The sequence below is a fragment of the Peromyscus leucopus genome, chromosome 6, assembly GCF_004664715.2.
Source record: "Peromyscus leucopus breed LL Stock chromosome 6, UCI_PerLeu_2.1, whole genome shotgun sequence".
Lineage (NCBI taxonomy): Eukaryota > Metazoa > Chordata > Mammalia > Rodentia > Cricetidae > Peromyscus > Peromyscus leucopus.
The window spans coordinates 60,794,496-60,815,641 of record NC_051068.1 but is presented as its reverse complement, the minus strand read 5'-3'; the positions used below and the strand labels follow the sequence as shown (position 1 = coordinate 60,815,641).

Genomic DNA, 21,146 nt, shown 5'->3' with positions numbered 1-21,146 from the left:
AAAAAATGTTTAAAAGTTGGTAGTTCCTTTGGTTCTACCTTGGTTACTTTAAAAAATATTACATTTTTTGGCTAGAGAGATGGCTCAGCGGTTAAAAGCACTGGCTGCTCTTCCTAAGGTCCTGAGTTCAATTCCTAGAAGCCACATGATGTCTCACAACCACCTGTAATGAGGTCTGATGCCCTCTTCTGGCCTGCAGGGACACATGCAGGCAGAACACTGTATATGCAATAAATAAATAAATATTTAAAAAAAATAGATTCTTATAAAGTTGGACCTTACCATTCAATTTAAAAGTAATTTCTTGTCTTAGTGTCACATCTATTTCCATTGCCTTTTCTGTTACTCTTATGAATGTGTGGATTCATGGAGAATATTTAGAAGGAAGGTTTGTGAAATAGGGAGTGACCTAGTTATTTCTGAGTGGTTGCTCTGCATTCTTTAAATTTGATATAACAGGCACGACTCTCTTGTTTAAATTAAATGGAAGTGCTACAACGTAGGTTTGCCGTAAACATTCCAGAGTGGGCTGAGAAAGGCACGGGCGCTTGCATGCAGTCAAGCATCAAGACTCGTGCTGGGCTCCAGGGTGCTGGCAAGCCCCAGAGGAGGTGGCCGCAAGGCTGGCAGCAGGCAGGCACCAGGCACTGCAGGACCTGCAAAGAGAGGAGCCATCCCCTGGGAGCAGCTGGGACCCTGTCTGCCGGAAAGGCAGCCACCCACAGGGAAACAAGGAGAAGAGGGCTCTTGGGCCCTCCAGATTGGGACTGCCACGCAGGAGTTAGGGATGGAGGTTACCCCTGTAGAGCTGGGCCTGAAGCAGCCTGACTCTCAGGGTTCTCTAAAGCAGTGGTTCTCAGCCCTCCGAATGCTGCAATCTTTTAATACAGCTCTCCATGATGTGGTGACCCCCAACCTTAAAATTATTTTGTTGCTATTCCATAACTGTGACTTTGCTACAATTATAAATCATAATGTAACCAAACATCTGATAGGCAATCCCTGTGGGGGTCTCGACTCACAAGTTGAGCACCACTTCTCTAAAGTCACTAAACTAATAACACACGCACACGCGCGCGCGCGCGCACACACACACACACACACACACACACACACACACACACACACTGTCATCTATGTCAATATTTATAATAAAAGGGGGTATGGTAAGCTGACTTGCCGAATGTGGTCTGGACCGTCCAGCAGGGCTGTCTCACAGTGCACAGGCTGAGAACCACGCAGTGGTTCCGTCCATGAGACTGGATGTCTCTGCAGTCCCAGTCTGGGGCTGGAGTCCTGGGGGATTCCTGGCGAGGTGCTGGTTTTCAGTCTGTGTTAGAATCCTGAAGAGTTGCATTTAATACTGGCTGCAGCTACAGGATAGATGAACTCACCAGCAAGATTGAGGGCAAGCAGGTTAAAAGCAAAGGCTTCCTTTTTCAATGTCCTCTTATGTGGGCTGCCACTAGAAGGTATGGTCCAGATTTAGGGTGAGTCTTCCTCCCTCAAATGATTCCATCAGGAAAATCCTTCACAGGTGTGCCCAGCTCCTGGGGTTTCAAGTTGATTCCAGATATAGTCAGGGTGACAGTCGAGATTAGCCATCACATTTTCTCTACGGCATGAGCAAAGAGAAGATGTGGCCGGAATCCGAACGCTGGGCAGTGTCGGGGTGTATGTGAAGCAGAGGAACAGAGAGCTGGGCCCATAGATGCAGGAGGGGACACTCTCATGGGCAGATTCAAGTCACCACATTGAGGACAGGGAAGTAGTGAAATCGGAGTTGAGTCTGGTGTCGTTTTGACAGGTCTTTGGAGACTTGGCCGTTGCCTGCAGTGACATAAGAGTCCACATTGAGATTATGTTAGGAGGTAGCGGAGCCAGTGACTCCAAGGTCTCCTCGGTCTCATGTGGCCCTAAGAAGCAGAGGTGCTGCTGCTGGCTCCCTCTGCCGCACACATGTACCAGAACCCCTAGTTCTGCCTCCAGCCCCAAGCCTTCCCTGCTCCTTGGGCGGGATGGGCCTTATCTATGTGGGTTCTTTATTCTGAGGGGTTTGTTCTTATTATTGTTTTCTTCCATTCATCTTAACCATCAAATGGTTGATTGCCCCTGTCCTTGGAGCTCCACCAGTCCCTGGTCAACTGGTTATATCCACCTCTCCCTCTGCAGTTATATCTACTCCTCTTTCTGTGGTTATATCCTCCCCTCCCTCTGCAGTTATATCTACTCCTCTTTCTGTGGTTATATCCTCCCCTCCCTCTGCAGTTATATCTACTCCTCTTTCTGTGGTTATATCCTCTCCTCCTCTGCAGTTATATCTACTCCTCTTTCTGTGGTTATGTCCTCCCCTCCCTCTGCAGTTATATCTACTCCTCTTTCTGTGGTTATATCCTCCCCTCCCTCTGCAGGTCTGTGTAGCTGTCCAGCCATCGGCACACAGTGCTGGCTGGCAGCTTGTGGAAGGTAGATATTCTGGTGCCACCATGTGGCTGTTCTTGGTCATTTCCTTGATGTTTCGGCAGTTGTTTCTTCAGGTCTGGGAAAGCGCTCTCCACTGCATTGCTGATTATGAGAAAATCACTCTCAGTGAACACACTCCTGGGTGCAGTCTGTAGTGTTTGTTTTTCCAGCACATTCTTGGGGCCCAACTTTGTAGCTTGGAAGACGGTATAAGCCTGTCTGTTGTACACAGAGAATGTTCTTCTAGTTCTGTCAGCAAGGAAGGATGAAGGCCAGGTGTGGAAGCCGTAGACTAAGTTTTAACCTTAGCTCTGGGTTTTTATTTTCTCTTAAGAGCATTTTTTTTCTTAGAAAAGCAATTCATGATTACAAAAACATAGAAAAGAAGGGGGAAAGGGATCCATCCAAAATGAGCCACTAATATTTTTATGTAATGTCTTTAAAATAAAATTTTAAGATCTCTTTAGTGTAATGTAGCTGAGAGTAACTATTATCATTGCTTATATACGTCAGTTATAATTCTGATTTTTCTGATGTGATTGAAGATGGAGTGGAAACTCTGATACTCCAGCATACTCCTGCAGGTGGACATTAAGGCTGCATTTCCTCCTCATGTCATCAATAACTCTGTGATGAATGACTTTGTTCCTAACTCTTGACTGTAGTCCTGATTCACCCTTGATGGTTCTGACGGGAGTCTGTTAGTTCCGGTTCCTCTCACTGCTGTTAGACTGCCTTCCAGGAAGTTGTTTCTAGTCGACTTTCACTTGGGTGGTGGTGGAGTGTGCCGGCTTCATTCCTCTCTCCAAAGCATCATTTATTTGTACCACCTCAAGGCCCCCCACATGCTAAGCTCGTACCCTACCACTGAGCTATACCCCTAGGCATTGTTAGCAGAATATTGGGCATGTGACGGATGAACAGCAGTGTTTGGTTTGGGAGGGGTATTTGTTGTTGTTGTTGTTTTGGTAATCCAGGATTACCTATAGCTCGAAACAGTTGCTTTTGAGTTATCTTTTCATTTTACCCAGGGAAAGATGAACATTTTCCTCCATTTAATATGCATGTAAAATTCAGGGAAAATTTTTTAAATCACCCATCCAAAACTCCACCACTGGAAACAAGCTCTGTAAATTCAGTGTTCACCCAGAGGCAAGCACTATTACAATATCCTGCCACCCAGCCATGGCCTGGTATTTGTGAATGTCAACATGCTTTATAAACACATTTGCTTTTTTACAAACCAAATGATACAAGATATAAGCCTGCCTACATTGATCTACCCAAGCACATTGTTTTATTATGAAATATTCTGGATGAGTTCATCTTTTTTCATCTTTTCTGTTTGTTTCTCAATTTGTATTTTATATCCTTTGCCTACTTTTGTATTGGATGTTATTTTTTTCCTTCATTTTTTAAGAACACTCTATATGTCTATATACTTTAATGTCATTCAAATAATTATGTATTAAATTTTCTTAGTTTGCCCTTTCCTACTTATTTGAACACTTTTACTTGCTACAGATACTCTCTGGGAATAAGTGCCTGTGAAGTCCGTGGAGGAGGCAAGTCCTCCAAGCTTCAGAAGTGTTGTTAAGTCTGAGCTCTGCTTCGAGGGGCAGAGAGTGAAAGGGAGAAGGCACACCCCTAAAAGACGGGAAGGTGCTTTACAGTATAAAAGGCCAGGGGCCTCCCCATTGCCACAGGCTGCATAGACTGCGCCCGGCAGAGTTTTAACTGTATGTGTGTGCAGCACGTGTACCTATAACTGTCTGTATGCCGCCCGCTGGAGTAAGTTCTTCATAACCACATTGACACAAGAAGTGTGCTCGGACTTGATTTACCCAAGAAGCTGTAGCTAGTTTGGAACATCCTGTGGCAGTCTGGCTGTTCACACAGAGTTCATCTGTAAACAAATTAGAACAGTCCCACACAGCTGGTGCCTTACTGGGCAATTGATTTTGCTTCAGCAGTTGATTCTTGGGGGTACAGGCACCAGTGAGCAGGTGGGGGCTGGAGGGGTTACCGCGGCCACCTCCATATCACTGGCAGATCTGTCCCCTCAGCCCCCTGGGAGTTTCGTGAGCAGCACTTCTTTTTCTCCTCTCTGTTTGCAGAGCCTGAGAGAGTGGAGAAAGGAAGGAAATGAAAACAGAGACTGAGGAAGGCGGGTCTCGGGTCTCGCCAGCGCCGAGGTGTTCTGGATGCAGATAGAGTTGGTCCCCAAAAGTGAGACAGGCAGTCAGGAGTTTTGTCTTCAGACAGAGGCTCCTGAGGCCACAAATGTTTCCCTTTCCCTCTTCAGCAGGAAGACCCTCACAGGAGGAGGAAGCTTCAGGAGAAGAGAGAAGGAAGCACGCAGGCTCTCAACTGGAATAAAAACCGAACATGTAGGAAAAACAAGAAAAGGGGAACTGCACAGGCCTCCAGGTAAGTCATGTCTGTAGCCCCTTCCCAACCAGTTTAATCGAGACTTCCATTTCGCTCAGTCTTTCGTTTCTCTGAGGTTGGGTAGGCGATATAGCATAGTGCATTGTATTCAGACCGAAATGTATTTGCGGAATTAACACACATTTTCTTGTTATTTTACTCCTTAAAAATACTGTAAGGTGACCTTTTAAGACTTTGATTTTTAATCTGTCCCTTGTAAAATGCTAAAAGCCATGGGAAATTTTTAGAGGAAAGACCTGAGCTGTCCCTCCTAACAAGGCCTCACTCTGCTTACGCTTCTGTGGAGCAGGGGCTGGAGAAAGCCCTGGCATAGGCACACGCATGCGCACACACCCACCACCCAGCCAAGTAGTAAGATCGTATAGTCCTGATTGCCCTGAACTTACTTTCACGCTGTGTGCTTGTTCTGACTCCACACCCAGCAGGGGTGGCTTGTGAGGTCAGGGTTTTCATCGCAGACTCCCAGCACACCACACGTGTGTTGTAGCCTCTAACACACATAGTCCCTTCCTCTCCTTAGCTACAAGCGGGCTTTTCCAGTTCCCCAGTCCCCCTCGTCGGAACCGTGTCCCCTTGCAGTGCTCTAGTTTCTGTAGAAAACTCCATTCCGAGAGCCCGGCACCTGTCCTCAGCAGTCACTGAATAGCGTGACAGCCATGTCTGGCCGGCTCTCTTCCCCAGGCAGGCTTTTCTTTCGAATCCTGCCGTCTAGAGACACCACCACCATGTGAGCTTGGTTAGATGTTTCAGTGTGGTGTTGTCGAGGTCCTTCAGCTCTTGCACATTTGCGTGGGAATGAGGTTCCACTGTGCTACAGTCATGCATTCTGAGGGCACAGAGCACCCAGGAAGGCTACCACCGAGCTCGTAGCCCATGGTTTATCATTGTCATAGCTCCTCACAGCTCCTAGTCTGCATTCCTGTAAGACAGTCAGGTGGCAATCTCTGGGTAGCTTTCTGGCTCTGATCTATACCAAATTCACACAAGCAGTCAGCACAGTGGAAATAAACATGTTACATACCACATCCTTTATGGATATTTGATAGAGAGTTGGAGTGCAATGTCCTGTACAGAAACATCGGGGCTTTCTTCATTCTCTATGTATTTTCATGAGTGTGTGTGTGTGTGTATATATATATATATATATATTATATGATAAGAGTACAATGTCACCAGTTACATCTTAGGAAACTTTCCTTAAAGCAGATTTCTGAGATCCAAGCAAATGTTTAAATTGCTTACAAGTAACTTGTAAGCAGTCTGTAGCCACCATAATTGAGAACCTGGGAGGCAGATGCCACTGGACTGTTTCTGGGTGCCTACTTCTCTGTCCACATACTTTCTGCCTCAACCAGAAACCAGTGACTTCCTGCTCTGCATCTCCCATGTCTGGGCTGCTTTCTTGCCACCCCACACACCTCACAAAAGCACTGCCATGGCCCATGCAGAGAACTATTTCATCATTCATCTTTCTTTAATTAAAGAAAAAATTTATTGGTGTGTGTGCACATATGGGGTCATGGAAGTATGTGTTAATGTGGGGTGTGAGCACACATGTGGAGTCCAGAGGCCTATGTTGGGTGTCTTCCTCAATCACTTCACCTTATATTTTGAGAACATTCTCACTGACCCTGGAATAGTAGATTAGCTCATCTGCCTGGCCAGTGAGCCCCAGGGATCCTCCTGTCTCTGCTGCCCCAGCTCTGGATTTACAGGCTGCTTTGTCTGGCTTTTTGCAAGGGTGTTAGGGATCAAACTCTGCTCCACAGGCACATTAGCAAGTGAGCAACCTTCCTCGCCCATGCATTTCTGTATTTCTACTTAGAAAAGTGTACTGTAATTGTTTCCTTGAGGATTTCATGGCCCTGTAGCAGAGGTGTGGTTTAAGTTAGAGACTTTGGGAGAAGAACCTTATTCATTGTAGCTGCTGCGCTTTCACTCCAGTGTGCAGAATATGGTAATTGTTAAGCCAATGTTTGCAAATGAGAAAATATATTTAAATGAACTCTCAGACCTCCTACCAGACACTCAGCGGCAAGCTCACCTACTGAAAATCCAGGAAAACAGGCCAGGAGTCCCGGTTCTGCTCCTGAACTGCCAGGCAGCCTAGAGCAACACTGGAATCTGTTCTCACTATAAAACATGAAAATAGGTTAAATATCCCTAAATGCATTCTAATTTAAAATAGCAACCTCTTGGGGATGCAAGGGTGCAGTAAATTGAACTTATGACTTGTGTGTGCTAAAAATAGTTCTACCACTGAGCCACACTTCCATCTCCCACATCTTTTAAGGGCCCTTGTGGCTCATCATCCTCCTGTGGCACTCAGAGAGGAAGCCTCAACTTGTCCCAGATTGCAATTTTCACGTGACAGATCTCAAGCAGAAACTGTATTATGTCATGACTTGGAGATGTGATCTTTCTCATGGCTCTCCCAGGCCTTCTGAACAGAGTGAACTGAAGCTTGTGTGCAGTGACTTTGAGAGGCCAGAGCCAAGCAGCGACGCCAGAAGCTGGTGTGCCCGGGACAGCCCTGGGGAGATGTGTAAAGCTGGAGTGGACATTTTGGGCAGCTCCCCTGCACAGAGAGAGGAGGGTACGTAGCACAGAGCTGTGAATGGTTTCCTTGTAATCTGTTCTTTGAAAGTCTTGAGGCTTCGAGAAATATTATGTCAGCTGTCTTTACAGGCCACGTGGCTGTTGGCAACTCCAACAGGAAGTTGTCAGGGTTACCTCAGAAAGCACATGCTCTTTTGAACCTGAGCACGGCTGATGACCCCTGAGGTCCCAACTATCATTGTACATACAGTTAAAGGAACAGGGCCAGTATGCACAAGTCCTTAGGCAGGGCCCCTGGGGGAAAGGGCCGAGCCAGGTGAGTCGGGGTGTAACCGACTCACTTATAAACTGGTAGTTTCTGCATATGTAGCCCTGTCGTTTCTGGATCAGACTGCTGGTCCACCAGGGCTCTGTTGGTCAATGCCACATGAGTGAGCTCTGTAGGGGCACCAGTGTAGAATAGAATAGTCTATTCAGTACAGTAGTCTCGATTTGCGTGATAGACATTTCGCTTATTCCTAGAACCATTTGCATGTAATACAATTGTTTGGCAGTGTGAGGCTCACGGCCCACGTGCATTCTAGGCAAGGCTCCTCTACTGAGTTCCACAGAGCCCCGGAGCCAGTTCTTAGATGAAGGTTCTGCTCGGTCCTACTGTCTGCCCGCAGGCGGAGCACACTTACCCCGTACCCTGATGTTTCCTCCAGTCCTAGCTGAGCAGAGGTGGCGGCCGTGGACCTGCCCTCCCCTTGCCGTGCCCCTTCTCCCCTGGCTACCAGTGGCCCTGGTGGGAACTGCCCTGGTGCAGCACAGCCCCTCTTCTGCCTCTCCAGACAGTTACTACCAGAAGTCGGAGAAGAAGTGTGCAGACAAGTTTTGCTCCGACTCCAGCTCTGACTGTGGCAGTTCCTCAGGCAGCGTGCGGGCCAGCCGCGGCAGCTGGGGCAGCTGGAGCAGCAGCAGCTCCGACTGTGACAGGAAGCCAGCGGTGGATGCACAGCACTTCCTGCTGCCCGGTGAGTCCGGGGGCCCTCCTCCTGCCTGAAGCCCATACAAGGGCCAGGGGTCCCTTGCAGAGGGCAGAGCAGATGGGATGGGACTTTGAGGCTTGGTGTGCCTCAGGCTGTCGGCCTCACTCTCTTCCTTTCTCCTCCTGGTCACCGCGGGTACTGATTTCTATTTCGTTTCCATCTTTGAAACACTTCAAAGACCTATACATTTGTATGTCTTCTTACTGTGCTAAAATATTTCACAGAACTGACTGTTTTTAAACCATTTTTACATGTACAGAGGGGTGGCACAGTCCGTTCATTTCCATTGCTGCACAGCCATCCCCGCCGTCCACCACCAAAACTTTCCATCCTCCGTACTGAGACTCTGTATCCGTTACATAGGAACTCTAATTCCTCTCCAAGAAACTTCTGTTCTCTGACCCTAAGCATTTGGCTGCTTGGTTATCTCCAGTGAGTAAGTCATGGATGACTGTAGACATGCCTGGCTGTCTTCTGTGGAGTCTGTGATTGTAGATTGTGTATGGTTGTTGTGTGGAGATCATGGACGATTGTGGCCCATGTATGATTGCCTTATGTGGAACAGATATGATTTTTGGATCATGCATGATTATTTTACGTGGGTCAGATATGATTATCTTTTGGTGGATGGTTTATTCCACCCACTTGACCTCCTTGGGACTCATCTATATTACAGAACATGTCAGTTCCCTTCCTTGTCAAGGATTAATGACATCCCTTTATGCATGTATAATATCTTTGTTTATTGGATATGATCATCAGTGGGTAGTTGGTTGCTTTTACCTTTGACTATTATGAATAAGAATAATGCTGTTATTGGCACTTCTCCTCCCGTATTTTTGAGAATTTAGTGACAGGAGAGATCAGAGTCATGATTGTATTCCTGTCTCCTGGAATTAATAACTTTTTTCCGAGTTTACTGTTGTAAACTGTTTTGTTGTTGTTACATTTATTTGCTGTTGCATACATGTGTGTTTGGGTGTTTGCATGCATACACCCCCAGACTCAGCATCCACCATGTCACACGTGGAGGTCAGAGGACAACTTGTGGAAGTTGGCCCTCTCTTTCCACCCTGTGGGCTCTAAGGATTAGACTGAGGTCATCAGGTGTGACATCAAGTGCCTTGTTACACTCGTGCATACACACACACACACACACACACACACACACACACACACACTCTCTCTCTCTCTCGCTCACTCCGAACTACCCACTTTTCTCTCCCCAAGAGACTATCATGAACTTTTTTGCATGCTTTTAGTCCATTTTTTGTTGTTGTTGTTTTATGCTCATAATTCCATCGGAACGATGGGGAATTGTTTGTTCTTGGCTTGTATAATGAAACACTAGCTCAATACAGCATTCTGGTTTTCGCTGACGTTTTTACTGGTCCTGTGTCGGCAGCTCGCTTTAGAGTTGTTCTCAACACGGTGAAAGGGACACGCAGAGACTCGGGGAAGCTCACTCTGAGTGGCCCTGTGTGTGTGGAAACGTTCACCTTGGGCCCATGCGGCCTGAGAAATGCAGGCGAGTCCTGCTCCCCGTCTAGATGTGTGCATGAGGGCTCAAAGCCGTCCTTGACGGCCCCGCACAAGGCAGTATGCTCGGTGGCCGTTCGTGTTTGAGCTCGGGATTTCCCAGAAGCCCAGGGCACTTGCCACTGTCTGCTGTCTCCTGCCCTCCCCATTAGGGGTGCCTACAACAGAAGCTGGTAGACAGGTGTGGTGAGCCAGGCCTGGGAGCCCAACACTGGCACTCAGGGAGCTGTTAGCAGGGATCATGGCTTTGAGAACACAAGGCAAGACCCTCAGGAACCTAAAACATGCAGGGCTGTGGTACAGCTCAGTGGCTTAGCATGTGCGAGGCTTGGGGTTCAAATCCAATTTCAAACACCAGGAAGGAAGAAGAGGTTGTGAGAGACAGCCCTGGAGAAGGCCCATCTGTGACTTCTTGTTCCCACTCACCCATTTCAGTGTTTTCCAGTGCTCCCAAAGTTTCACCACCACAGATCAGTGCTGTGGGGCTATTTGGCAATGTGCTTTAGGTAGGGTTTTCTCGGCCTCCATGAACAGACCAGCCCCTTCTTCGGAGGAAGTTTCAGCCTCGAGGAAACAGACTAGATAAGGGACAGCCTTTTGGCATTTTATTGGAGTAGAAAGGTCTTCCTTCATGGCTAGAGGCAGCTTGGTTTTGACACACTCGTTTTGTACTCTGTTTATCGAAGGACCAAGAGTTTGTTAGGCAACGCGCACAGGGGGCTTGAAGCGAAAGCCTGACTTTGAGAAGACAAGGAAGGCAGTTTTGCTCGGGAAAAGGGGTGACATTGGAAGAACTGTTAATAGACACCATTAATAAAACTACTAATGGTGTTACTATCCAGTGACACGGGCCCCTGTTGCTGTCCTGACTGAGGTCATAGCACAGCAGGACACCATCCCTAAGCTTGGGGCCCCGGCACCCACATAAAGGCCGGTGGGGTGGTGGCTTGGAGGGCAGGGCAAGGAGAGACGTTTGGAGCTCCTAGGCTTAGTTCTGTGTTCAGGGCCAGGCCCAGCCTGAAACACCCAGCTAGAAATGACAGGGGAAGACAATCAACATGGACCTCTGGCCTCCACACGCATGTGAACATGACACACACATGCAAAATACACAATCAAGAGGCAGTGAACGTGACGGTCAGTTTGATGTGGAAATAAGTCCCTCGTTAGGGGCCCATAGGAACGCCTTCTGCATCTGAACACAGAGTCTGCACAGTTGGATTGATGGTGTGTTGCTTTTGATGCAGGAGACGGGGTTTCCCCTCAGGACTTTCCACAGGAAGCTTCCGTCCCCTTGAACCTCTCTCACCACATCTGCAGCCCCACGTAAGTGCTGAGGATCCTCGCTGCCATGGGGTGATAGTCTGCTTTCTCTGTTAGCGAGGTGCATCTCGGTGCTTTGCTCTCTAGGCTGAACCATGGAAGCCTTTTTAAAGATAATGGAAAGCAACATCTGACTGTGATCGTGGTCAGGGCTTCTGTGGGGATCCTCTGCTTTTGCTGTCTTCTCAGCGCTGTGACACACTGGGACTTGTGTGAAGCAGAAAGAGGAACCGTCTCCCCAGGGCTAGGCCTTGAATTCACTCTGAGCACCAGTGGCTCAGAAAGCCTCCAAGGAACTGGTAGACACATTTACAGTTCTTCTGTGTATAATCTACAACATTAGATTTATTAAAAAAAAAAAAAAAAAAGATACAGTTGCTCCTAGGTATCCAGCACTTACACATACTCCCAACTCTACAAATACTCAAGTCTCTCATATAACATGGATAATGGCATATGCCTGTAATCCTGGTACTCGGAAGACTGAGGCAGGAGGATTGCCTGTGCTTCATAGGACTAAGGCTAGCGAGTACTACGTGGTGAAACCCTGTCTCAAAATGACAATATTCTTGTAGAACTATTTCTGTTGATCCTCCCATGTACTAGATTACATCGTCTCTAGATTACTGGTAGGGTAATACAATAGAAATGACTTATAAATTGAGGTCAGATGGCCTTGTTTAGGGAATAACGACAAGGGAAAACGTGTGTGTTTTCAGTGCAGACTTGGCCTTTATAGGTCTGATTCCACAGTACCATGGCAGTTGCCATGCAGACCTTCCTCCAGATATTTTCAGGTCACCCCTGTGGAACCTGGGATGACCAAGGGCCCGCTGGACCCTTCACAGTGAGAGGAATGCAGCGTCAGCACAGAGACAGAAGACGGCAGTGTTTGTGTGCAGAGTGACTGACACAGAAGAAAGCTGTCTGAACTGTCTGTCAGAGGTAGAAAGCACTGCTGTCTGTCTGTACAGGCAGATCGGAAGCTGCAGCCGACCTTACGGCAGTCCAAAGGCGTAACCCTCAATTCTCGCCTGGCTTTGTGAATCTGCATCTAGATGTTTCCGGCGGGACTTCTGTGAGACTCACATGAGATCCAGTTACGCGGGTTTTGGATTTCCTTGTGCAGGAAAGTCATGGTTTCCTGTCCTCCCTTTGCCCACAGAGATGTGAGTGGCTTGTCTCAGTTCACAGAGTCTTCCTGTCCCAGTCTTCCTGCTGTGCCCTCAGGTGCTGGAGGAGAGAAAGGTGAGGCTCTCTGTGGCAGGCATCAGCCAAGTGCTGTGCATGGCTTCCTGACTGGGAGCTGGAGAAGGAGCTTGGGTGGGGGCCTCTCCCCAGCCTTATCCGCTGGCATTAGGAGGGCACCTGCATTGTGGAGAGCCAGCAGCTGCCCCAGCCAACCCTTCTGCATCCTTGTTAACCCCCTGGTTAGCCAAGACTCAGACAGACGTTACACAGACTTGCCAGAGCCTTCCATTGAGCTGAGGTCACTTTCCCAATAAGATAACAGAAAGCAGGCGGGGGTGCGGCCCAAGAGAAGCCAAACTGAGGTGGGGAGCCAGCCCAGACGGTGGGCTTCCTGTCCTCGCCTGGCCCTCTTCTCCCCAAGCCGCCAAGCGGGAGCCCATTAGCTTGGCCCCAGCAGCCTGGCTTCTGAACCAGGACTGAGGCAGCGTTGAGCACACTCCAGGCGGGAAGACACTGGCCCCAGACTGGAGACTGGGTGGTCAGAAGGAGCCCCTGCTTCTGCCTGGGGTCTCCCGTGAGGAGTCGCTCTCTTCTTGTTTTGTTAGGGTTTCTATGGCTGTGAGGAGACACCAAGTTGACCCCTGAGACTCTTATAAAGGAAAACATTTAATCAGGGCTGGCTTACAGTTCAGAGGTTTAGCCTATTCATGGTGGCAGGGCAGGCAGACGTGTTGCTGGAGGAGCTGAGAGTTCTTCATCTTGATCCTTGGGCAGCACAAGGAGACTGTGTGCCAAGTGGGCATAGCTTGAGCATATATGCGACCTCAAAGCCCACCCCCACAGTGACACACTTCCTTCAACAAGGCCACACCTTCTAATAGTGCCATTCCCTATGGCCCAGCATTCAAACACATGAGTCCAAGGGGGCCATACCTGTTAAAACCACCACACCCCTTCACTATCAGTTCCCAACTCTTCCATTCTCTTCTTCTTAGTCTTCTCTCTCTATGTCTTTTCTCTGGTGACCTGTTTATTACGGGACTTCTTCCTATCAGGGTCAAGAATCATGGCAGGACATGCCTGGTGTTTACTCTTCATGGCAGCATTAGCTCTGGCATGCATAGTCGTTGCTATGCCTAGAAATTCTTGACAACCAGAACGCTGTTCAGATGGAGGTGGAGAGTTCCAGGCCAGCCTGAGCTGTACAGCAAGGCAAAAGCTGTTCTGTCCACTGGAGACTTGGGAGGAAAACTTAAGGTGCTGCTGTCTCACAGATGTGCTCTCCGCTGGTCAGATAATTGACGGCAACAGATCGTTCCTAGTCATTAATCCATATAACACAGATGTTTCCAGTGGGAGAAAATAGAGAGTCCCGTCATTTCTACTTTGCCAAGCCAAGATTGGGAGGAAGCTGGCTCTATTGTTATTTCTGTGAGCTAATAGAGGGAAGGATTTAATTAATGCTGGGGAACAATTAAAAAACAGCGACAAACTCCAAATACTCCAAACTCCAGGGCTGTCATGGCTCAGTAGAAGAGCACAGCTTGGCATGCACAAGGATGATCTGGGTTCCCTCCCTACCACCAAAGGCTGGATCTCCCTGGGTGTGTGTGACTCTGCTTTTGTTTGGTCTGTTAGGGTTTCCATGAAACCTGGGGTCCCAGGCTGGGTCTGTGTGTGGGTTTCAGCTGTCTTTACCTGGTAGACAGTAAGAATACAGTTACTTTTTTAAAAATCTCCTCTTGCATGCCTTGGCCGTGTCCTACAGTGGTAAAGAAATCCGTTGTCTCCTGGTCTAGTGTGTGGACATCGTCCGACCCATTGTGCTGGTCTCCCCCTCCACGTTTGTCCCTGCCCTGCAGAAATGCCTGGGCCTGGGGCACAGTGTCCTGGACTTCATATGGAGCTGCCTTCACGTTACAAAGCTCATGGCGGTGTTGCTGGTCCTGCCTGCCCCTGGCTCTGAGGAGCAGCACACACCGCCTGCTGGCCAGGCCTGGCGTCCCCGACCACTCTCTCCTCACTGCTCTTCCTTCTGGCCCAGCTGCCTTCTGCCTCATCCTAGTTATCTGGCTTCCTTCTCACTACAAAAGAGAACAGCTATTCCAGACCTTCACACGTTCCCCACCCACACCGGCCCATCACGGAAGACCTCCGCTCTCTCCTGTTACCACCTTCTTCTCCAGGGAGGCTCTTGCTCATCCCCTACCCTCCTCCACCGGCAGTTTCGGTCAGAGTGAGTCCTTCCCATCAGTACACAAGTGTGCGGTGACCCCTCCCATCTCTGGACCCCAGCAGCAGCCGTGTGCCGCCTCTGGACGCCCTTCCTGCCTACTGTTGGGTTTCTCAACTCCTGTTCCAGAAGCCTCCTGAGAGACTCTGTGTTCTTGATTCAGTTGTTATCACCCAGTGTGACCCGGTTCTCCGAGCCTGAGCCTCGGTGCCTGCTCAGCTCTCTCTCCTGTTGCCGGCTCCTCTGCCAGTCTCCTCCACGTTTAAAGCTTCCAGTCTCGCCTTAGATTCTGACACCTCTCAGATTCCTGTCTCCAGCCTGGGCCTCTCTCCTGAACCTCGGACACATCTTACAGCCTTCTTCTGTTTTAACCCCTTTTCCTGGAGTTCTAGCAGCTTCTGAACACCAAGTACTCAGTTTTCCAGTCTCTCTTCCTAACTAGGCCCCAGACCCGTGAGTCATCCCGGACCGTTTCTTTCTTGTGTCTCACCTGTGACCCACAGTCTTACTCTAGCCCTCCTGACCTTCTCAATCTCTGTAGCCTGGAGCTTTCTTCCTCTCCTTCCTCACTGTCCTGCTCCCGGCCGTCGGTCCCGGTCCTTAGGTAACACTTGCGTATCAGTCACTTCCTAAGAGGCATCCTGCCTCTGCTGTCCCCTGTCACCATGGTCCCAGATGGGATCACATGACTGTCAGGGCTGGGAAGCCCCTGAGACGGGACTCAGTAGAGCAGGGGCAGGAGCATTCTGTCAGTTCTTCCTCCGTCGCCCCAGAGGAGGCACAGCCCCATGGACCCCTGGTCTTAGGAAACTCAAGTCTTAATAACGGGTGGAAGCATTGTCCTCCAGAGCCCGCCCTGTGTTAGTGGTGCAGCCACAGGTGGACATCGGCCGTGACCCGTGTGGTGTGGCACAGCACACTCTCCGGCAGGCGTGGGGGCCCCCTCCCAGAGTATATGCCTTCCTCCTGCTGGCCGTGAAAGCTAGACATGTTCTGTGCAGTGCAGGATGGCCTGGCAGTGAAGACTTTGTGACAGACTGGGGCCCCGCTTCCCCAGAGGGATGATTGCCATTGTGTCTTAGATGTAGGGCAGTGCCGGCTGCACCAGCGGGAGCCTTATTGCATCTGTTTCCCCTAGTGCCAGGTGTCCTGAGCAGCTCCAGAGAGATACCTGAACAAGGTGGCTGTGGACGTGGCAGGAGAAGGGACCCAAGTCTTCTTTCTCTCCAGCGGCCGGCGTGTCTGCCTGTTGCTCTGCTGGAGGCCCTGTGCTCCATGGCCTTGGCTTAGCACATGTCTGTGGAAAGATAGTCCTGAACTGACCCCCAGGACTTCTGCTGGCAAGATGTGCATAAACGGGCATGCCCGTGGGCACCTGTGACCAGCACTCCCAATGCTCACCATCCAGGGCTTTCCTGCCAAAGCACAGGGCCAGTCCCAGCCAGCCCCGAGTCCCTCCATCCCTTTTACCATTTAGTCACCGGCTTCCCTCGGTGGAGACCCAGTCACACCCACCCTGGGACCTTCTCAGACTGCTCCTAGCAGGAGCTTCCCAGACATGGATGACTCATCCCGCATCGTCTGTCACCTCTTCACCAGAATGTTCCTTCAGTGAGGCCTGGACCACCCGACTTCAGATTGCCTCATGAATCTGCCATGTTGTGTTTCTGCTCACTTGAACATACCTCCCTGTTCTCCTCAGGTCTGTATCCACCCGGAGGCCTGTGGCCTTCCCAGCCAGTGTGTCTGAGCAGCAGCAGCAGCTTCAACTGCCCCGTGGAGAACAGTGCACCGGATGTGTCCCAGGAGCCTGCCTCCATCCCTGACAGGTAGGCCCCACTGCTCTGATATAGCTCGGCTTGGCCTAAGACCCTGCAGCTGGAGCTGTTGTGTCTTCTTCGTGGGTACCAGCACTGTGCCTTGGAGCTGGGTGTTTTCTGCCTTCCGGGGTTACGCCGTGCTGTTAAAGCAGCCACTGCGAGAAACGTGAAATCAAAGCAGGGAAGCTGGCAGCCCCATCAGACTTTCCTCTGTAGGTCGAAAGGGTGATTTCATCCATGTAACACATTCGAGAATGCTCCTGTTTCCTACTCCCTGGCAGAGCTTCATTTCCCTGGCTCATTCCTGAACACATTTATACATTAAATCGACCGGAGGAGCCTGGCATCAGAGAATTGATGCACAGCAGCCGTGGCTTCCCTTTGCCACACACTATTACGTTGTTCAGTCAGGGGACCTGTGGCCGCCGCCGCCGGAGGCACTGGAAGACGTGGCTTAGCTCCTTTCAGTGGTATTCCTGCCTTCTTTCCGTAATGAGCATCCGGTCCGTAGTGCTCAGGGTCCCGGTCCCAGCTATAGTGCTGACTTCCAAGTTGGATGCTGCTGGTGTTCTGAGAACACCTAACATGGCGAAGCCCTTCGGGTGTATCCGGAGACACTGAGACCTTGTCTTTCCATGGTGCTGATAAAGCTGCAGCCAGGTTCTGTGTCTAGCTAACATATGCGGTTAGATGGCAGGTTGCCCTTGATCCAGCCAACTGTCCTGCAGGTGGAATGTCATTGGCAAAAAGAAATAAGCCTTTGACTCTGACTTGACAAAACACATTGTTTTTTCCCTAAGTTGGGGGCTTTACAGATGAGAATGTAGGGCAGTAAAGCTACTTCCTCTGTCTTTACTTGATCTCGTGGTATCCCGTTTTTGAAAGCAGACCTTGTTTTTGTTTGGTTGTGTTTTGTAGCAGTTTCATTGACTGGAGTGCATCCTGTGAAGGCCAGTTTCCGAGTGTGTACTGCCCGCTGGAACTGAATGATTACAATGCCTTTCCAGAAGGTAAAGCGTTTGACCAATGCCAGTGGCACTCTTTCCTTCTCAGAGCCAAAGCAAGGGATGTGTGCACTTAATGTAGCAACTCATAGTGAACAGACAGACGAGGCGATCCTTCAGGAGGCTGCCGCTTGGATCCACTGTGCGTGCTGAAAGGGGCAATTTTGAATGACCCCTTGGCAGCCCTCAGTCTGGTATCTGGGGGCTTCTGTGTGTAACCTTCCCTCACTTGGTCCTGTAGATCAGGTAGAACTGAGCCATTTCTGTCTCTGTAGCCTTGACAGGGAAGCTTCTCTATTGGGAGGTGGGGCACTCATCTTCAGCAGGCGCGTCTCCTATGGGATACAGACTCATTCTTCAGCATGCCCTGACTCTACCCCAGAGGTGTGGGGAGCCCTGCAGGAGGAGGAGGGAAAGGAGCCTGGAGCAGATGCTCAGCCTCAAGTCATATGCCATACTCAGTAACCTAAGAGTCAATGAATGTCCGTGATCCCCTGGAAACTGCAGGATACAGTTGGGTCAGGATTTCTCATACTGGTGCTACCTTGCCCAGCAAGGACTAAGGAAGTCCTGTGTCCAGTGTTCTTTTTGTTTTTTAAAGAAGTTTTTTTATTCATTTTATGTTACCAACTACAGATCCCCCTCTCATCCCTCTTCTCCCCTCACCAGCATCCCACCTCAGCCCACACCCTAGCCTCTCCTCCAAAAAGGTGAGGCCTCCCATGGGGAGTCAACAGAGCCTGGTACATTCAGTTGAGGCAGGTCCAAGCCCTTCCTCGCTGCATCAAGGCTGTGCAAGATGTCCCATCATAGGTAACAGGCTCCAAAAAGCCTGCTCTTGCATCAGGGATAGATCCTGATCCCACTGCCAAGGGCCCCTTAAACAGACCAAGCTACACAACTGTCTCGCTTATGCAGAGAGCCTAATCTGGAGGCTCCACAGCTGCTGGTCTGAAGTTCATGAGTTCCCACTAGCTTAATTGTGTCCAGTGTTTTTGATTCTCACACGTGCATTACTGCCATCTTACCACAAGAGGGCGCGTTGGCGACTTTCTCCCCAGGATTGTGAGGTTTTTATGTCTCTTATTTTCTTGGTGATATCTAGAAGTACTTGGTTTACAATGACTTTATCAGGCCATACGGCACGTGTGCAGGTCACCGAGGCTGGAGGGACAGGTAGTTAACAAAGTGGAAAGAAACATAGCTAGGTTCCATCACCAGCACTGAGTGTGTTGGGGGCGTGCAGGGTGGGTAAGAATTTTGGACTCTTCACTTCTGTAGCAATGCTCTCGGTAAATTGTGTGCATTAGAAATATCCCCATGAGATGAACAAGTACAGACACACACGCTCTGCCTGGTGGTGTGTCTTCACCTGCAGACTGGCAGGGACTCTCATGGCAGGGCTACCTCCACTGCCCAGTACAGTCGGTCCCAGAAAGCGTCTCATCCAAGAGCTCAGCCCTTCATGAACACGCTCCTCTTCCCATTCCTCATAGAAAACGTGAACTACACCAACGGCTTCCCCTGCCCCTCCAAAGTTCAGACCGACTTGGTTGGCCACAGCGCTCAGTCTACCTGGAACACTCCAGCCAGCACCCCCACTGCCTGGGAGCATGCCGGTTTCGTCAGCTCTCCGGTGAGTGCTGCCCTCCCTTCTCTCCTTCAGCGCTTCCTAACGCCTGTTCCCAAAGCTGGAACAGCTGGCTACCCCCTGCAGCAGTGAGTTCCCATCAGGCCGGGCCAGTGGGGTTTGCTACACAAGAGCAGCGGCAGCAGCATCCTGAAGGATGTCATGTGTGGACAGATGGGGGGGACCTGCAGACGGGTGGGAAGTTTGTGACACGGGCCTTAAGTGTCCTCCACAGCCTTCCCGCTGGGCTGTGAAGCGGAAGTTCCGCTGGCCAGTCGGGATTGCCCAACACGGTTCCTTCTCATGTCCACGCCACACATTTTTGTCACATGAAGGACATTTGGCCGAGTCCTCTGGATTTGCAAGTAGACTTACATGAAAATTCCATAACCTCCTAAAACAACCCAGAGTGTCCAGGGCAGTTTACCAGCTCTCGGGTAGCTGGGTAGACACGACATGGCTGTATCCCCTGGGGTGTCTGGTCAGTCTCGGTGTCCCATCTTGAAAGCCCCTTCTCGGTTTTTAAGCATTCTCCTCTTTTTTCTTCCTCATTTCCACTCCAGTCCTACCTCACCAGCACCCGAAGTTTGTCTCCCATGTCTGGACTGTTTGGTTCCATCTGGGCCCCCCAAAGCGACGTGTATGAAAACTGCTGCCCTGTCAGTCCCACCACGGAACATTCGACGACCACAACGACCCACATGGAAAACCAGGTCATGTGCAAGGAGTACTACCCGGGCTTCAACCCGTTTCGTGCCTACATGAACCTGGACATATGGACTAGCACAGCCAACCGCAACGCCAACTTCCCCCTGGCCAGAGACTCCAGCTACTGCGGGAATGTGTGAGGGCTCGAGTCTTGAGCAATGTGAATAAAGGGCCTTGTGTGTCGATTCCTCCCGTAAACTGGTGGTTGAGATAGAGTACAACATTGGTGGATATTTTGGCACTTTTATATAAAAATAAATGTTTGTTTGTTTGTTTTTGTTTTTTTAAATCTGGGTGCCTGTTTTTTGAGCCCTTCATAAATGAGTGTTGGAGATTCGGCATCCCAGGATCATAACTTCCACCATTCAGGAAGGGAATGTAGCTTCTGCCCAAGCATCAGATCCCTGGGGATGCTGCAGAAAATGTGACTTAGTCCAGCATGTCTCTGGCAGTCAGGGCCTTGGAAGAGGACCTCGTAGGCTGTCCCTGAAGCCAGTAAGATGAGGGCTGGTGAAAAAAGCCCCCCTAGGGGGAAGACGCTTCAGGAAAGGTGCTGCTCTCTGTGTCCTTATGGTGACAGTTGTCCTTGTCCCTCTGCTCAGCCAGTCGGTGTTGGACTGCTGGGAAGTGGGCTCCCCTCAGTACTAGTACCTAAGGGAGTTGAGTGCTGGTGGCAGATCGGTGTGTCTGCTTGTCACTGGTGGTAGAAGCCAGCTCTGAGGTGGCGGCATGTGTTGCTAAGTATATAAACTCTGGAAGCATTTCCAGCTTTGAATAAAAAGTTCCTTATTTTTATATTCCACTTCGTCCTTGTTGGAGATTCAGGTGGGATGGCCTTTGGGTGGAGCGCTGCCATCCTTCACCTGGAGCTCATTCCCTTGACTGTGGTTATGGGGAGCCCTGAGGGGGGACAGGTCCTATAGGCTTATAAAATAAACTGGAAATTAGCTTTCACTTCTTCAGTATTCGCTAAGCAGCTTCTTAGGGCTGGGAGCTGTCTCTGGGGCTGTGGACAGGACAGACAGGCAGACCTAGCAAAGAATAAGATGCTTTCCTAGTGTACTGCTGCCAAAAACCTGAGAGATTATTTGACACAGTCGTTGCGCTGAGGGGTAAGAGTTGTGCTGGGGTGAGGGAACTGGGCCGCGGGTCCTTTGACGTGATCGCGGAAAGTCTCTGGGGTGCCTTTGGAGT

The 21,146-nt window shown here is 49.8% G+C and overlaps 1 protein-coding gene across 4 annotated transcripts in view; it reads left to right on the top strand.

Moving 5' to 3' along the window:
• Nucleotides 1–20,241, top strand: part of Tmem131l (transmembrane 131 like) — a 145,183-nt gene extending 124,942 nt beyond the window's left edge. For 2 of the 4 annotated variants that reach the window (XM_037206687.1, XM_028894287.2), the window contains 9 exons: nucleotides 4,769–4,893; nucleotides 7,353–7,510; nucleotides 8,307–8,489; nucleotides 11,291–11,369; nucleotides 12,532–12,614; nucleotides 16,493–16,619; nucleotides 17,529–17,620; nucleotides 19,111–19,250; nucleotides 19,808–20,241. In XM_037206687.1, coding sequence (XP_037062582.1) covers nucleotides 4,769–4,893; nucleotides 7,353–7,510; nucleotides 8,307–8,489; nucleotides 11,291–11,369; nucleotides 12,532–12,614; nucleotides 16,493–16,619; nucleotides 17,529–17,620; nucleotides 19,111–19,250; nucleotides 19,808–20,092 — 1,272 coding nt within the window. In that variant the 3' untranslated portion in view covers nucleotides 20,093–20,241. Of the gene's footprint in view, nucleotides 1–4,768; nucleotides 4,894–7,352; nucleotides 7,511–8,306; nucleotides 8,490–11,290; nucleotides 11,370–12,531; nucleotides 12,615–16,492; nucleotides 16,620–17,528; nucleotides 17,621–19,110; nucleotides 19,251–19,807 lie in introns of those variants that run through there. The other 2 variants (XM_028894288.2, XM_028894289.1) reach the window with 2 other exon arrangements.
• Nucleotides 20,242–21,146: the final 905 nt, after the last annotated feature.